Raw genomic sequence first — 1,647 nt, forward strand, 5'->3', positions numbered from 1 at the left:
ATTCCAGACATCAGAGTTGGCTGCTGGTGCCGTGGACAGGTGAGGGAGGCACCTGAGACAGGTGGCCGGGTCCATGCCCCCTCCGAATACCATCCCTGGACATCATCAGCCATCACAGCCACTGTGATTGTATGGGGTGCAATCTGTACGGGGCGCTCACGACACTAGGGGTCTGTGCTGGGGACTTTACAGACACCAGCCACCTGAGCCCCTGGGGACAGTGCGTCTGGAGGGAGCAGAGCCGTAGCCCTAGTGAGCCGCCCTCCGGGTCCAGGCCAGCTGCGGGCCGAGGGGCCGGGCGCCCTGGAGCTGTCATCACAATGGGAAGGAGCTGGCTGGACAGGCAGGGGCAGCTCAGGCCTGAAGGCGGCGGGAGGTATGTGAGCAAACCCGCCGCGTGGGAAGCCGGCAGCCCCGACGAGTGTGGGCGGCCACACGGCCCTTCCAGAGCCCGGCCTCAGTGGGCACCGTGGGCTGACCCTCCTCCCCGGCCAGGCCGCCAGGAGCCCGGCGACAGCCTGTGCCCTGCAACCTGCCCCCTGCCGCCCTCTCTCTTTCTCTTCCAGAATGCCAATCTGGCCCCTTGTGGAGCAGACCTGGATGCCAGCTGGGGCACGCGAGGTACAGGAAGCGGGGACCCCGTGGGTCTCTGGCTGGGGCAGGGGTCGCTAACAGATTTCCACGAGTTTCGTTCTGAAACCACCCCCGACCAGGGCTGCTGGCAGAAGGCTCTGAGCATCGTGGAGTCGGGGAGCCTGGGGCAGTCCTGTCCCTGCCTCTTCCGGTCAAGGATTGGTTTACCTCCATCCTAAAGTTGCCCGTGATGGTCCCTGTCCTCTCCCCTCCCTCCGGCGCTCCCACCTCCTAACTCAGAGGCTTCTCCATTTCCTGACCCAGGTGCTCACCTCTTGAGCACTGCCAACCCCACCCTGACTTACTTGTCAGTCCGGGTCACCTGGGGAGAGATCTGTGTTTGAATGTCCGTCCCACGCCAGGGCTGAGACCAACCCACACCTACTGTTAAATTCTATAGCAATAAAGGAGGCAGAGACACAGTGAAAAGCCCGCGGCATTTCTCTTTCGTATCGCGGCCGGGCCAGGTGGGAGGCAGGTTTGCCTTGCTTTATGCAGGAGGGTCCCTAACCAGGCAGGTGCACGGGGCGGGGGGTGGGGGTGGGGGGGTCCTTGTCAGTGGCCTGAGAAAATGTCTGCAAATATTGCTCTTGAAAACTCCCAAGGGGAATCATTCAGTCAAGTGGAGGAGGTGCAGGGTCACGGAGAGTCACCGGTGGGTGAGGGGCTGCCGGGCTCTGGGGCCAGTGCTGGGACTAAGCTGAGGCCTTCAGGGCACTTACCAAAGGACTCAGTAATCAAGGTAAACAAGGTAATACAATGTTTTGAAAAATCCAAATTAATGGAAAAAAATCCATGATGGACAAAGTATCGGAAACGTAAAGACCAGCTCCGACCCTCCAGTTAGGGGCTTACCCGCCTCGCCGTCTCTGGGCCTCAGTTTCCCCTGTTCAGGATGAAGGACTTTGGACTCGGTGCTTTCGGAGGCCTCGTCCTGCCCCCGCGCTCGCTAGGACTCTGACCAGCTCCTGGCTTATCACCTCTTGCAGTAAATTAGTGCTGAAAGCTCTTTCC

General features: G+C 60.5%; 1 protein-coding gene across 1 annotated transcript in view; it reads left to right on the forward strand.

Annotated features, from left to right (window-relative positions):
* The window catches only part of ABLIM2 (actin binding LIM protein family member 2), a 126,051-nt gene that overhangs the window by 109,246 nt on the left and 15,158 nt on the right, over positions 1 to 1,647 (forward strand). The window contains exon 18 of the mRNA XM_007456866.1: positions 567 to 621. Within this exon, the coding sequence (XP_007456928.1) occupies positions 567 to 621 (55 nt within the window). The remainder of the gene's footprint in view (positions 1 to 566; positions 622 to 1,647) is intronic.

This window comes from Lipotes vexillifer, unplaced genomic scaffold, assembly GCF_000442215.2.
Source record: "Lipotes vexillifer unplaced genomic scaffold, Lipotes_vexillifer_v1.1 scaffold63, whole genome shotgun sequence".
NCBI classification, from domain to species: domain Eukaryota; kingdom Metazoa; phylum Chordata; class Mammalia; order Artiodactyla; family Lipotidae; genus Lipotes; species Lipotes vexillifer.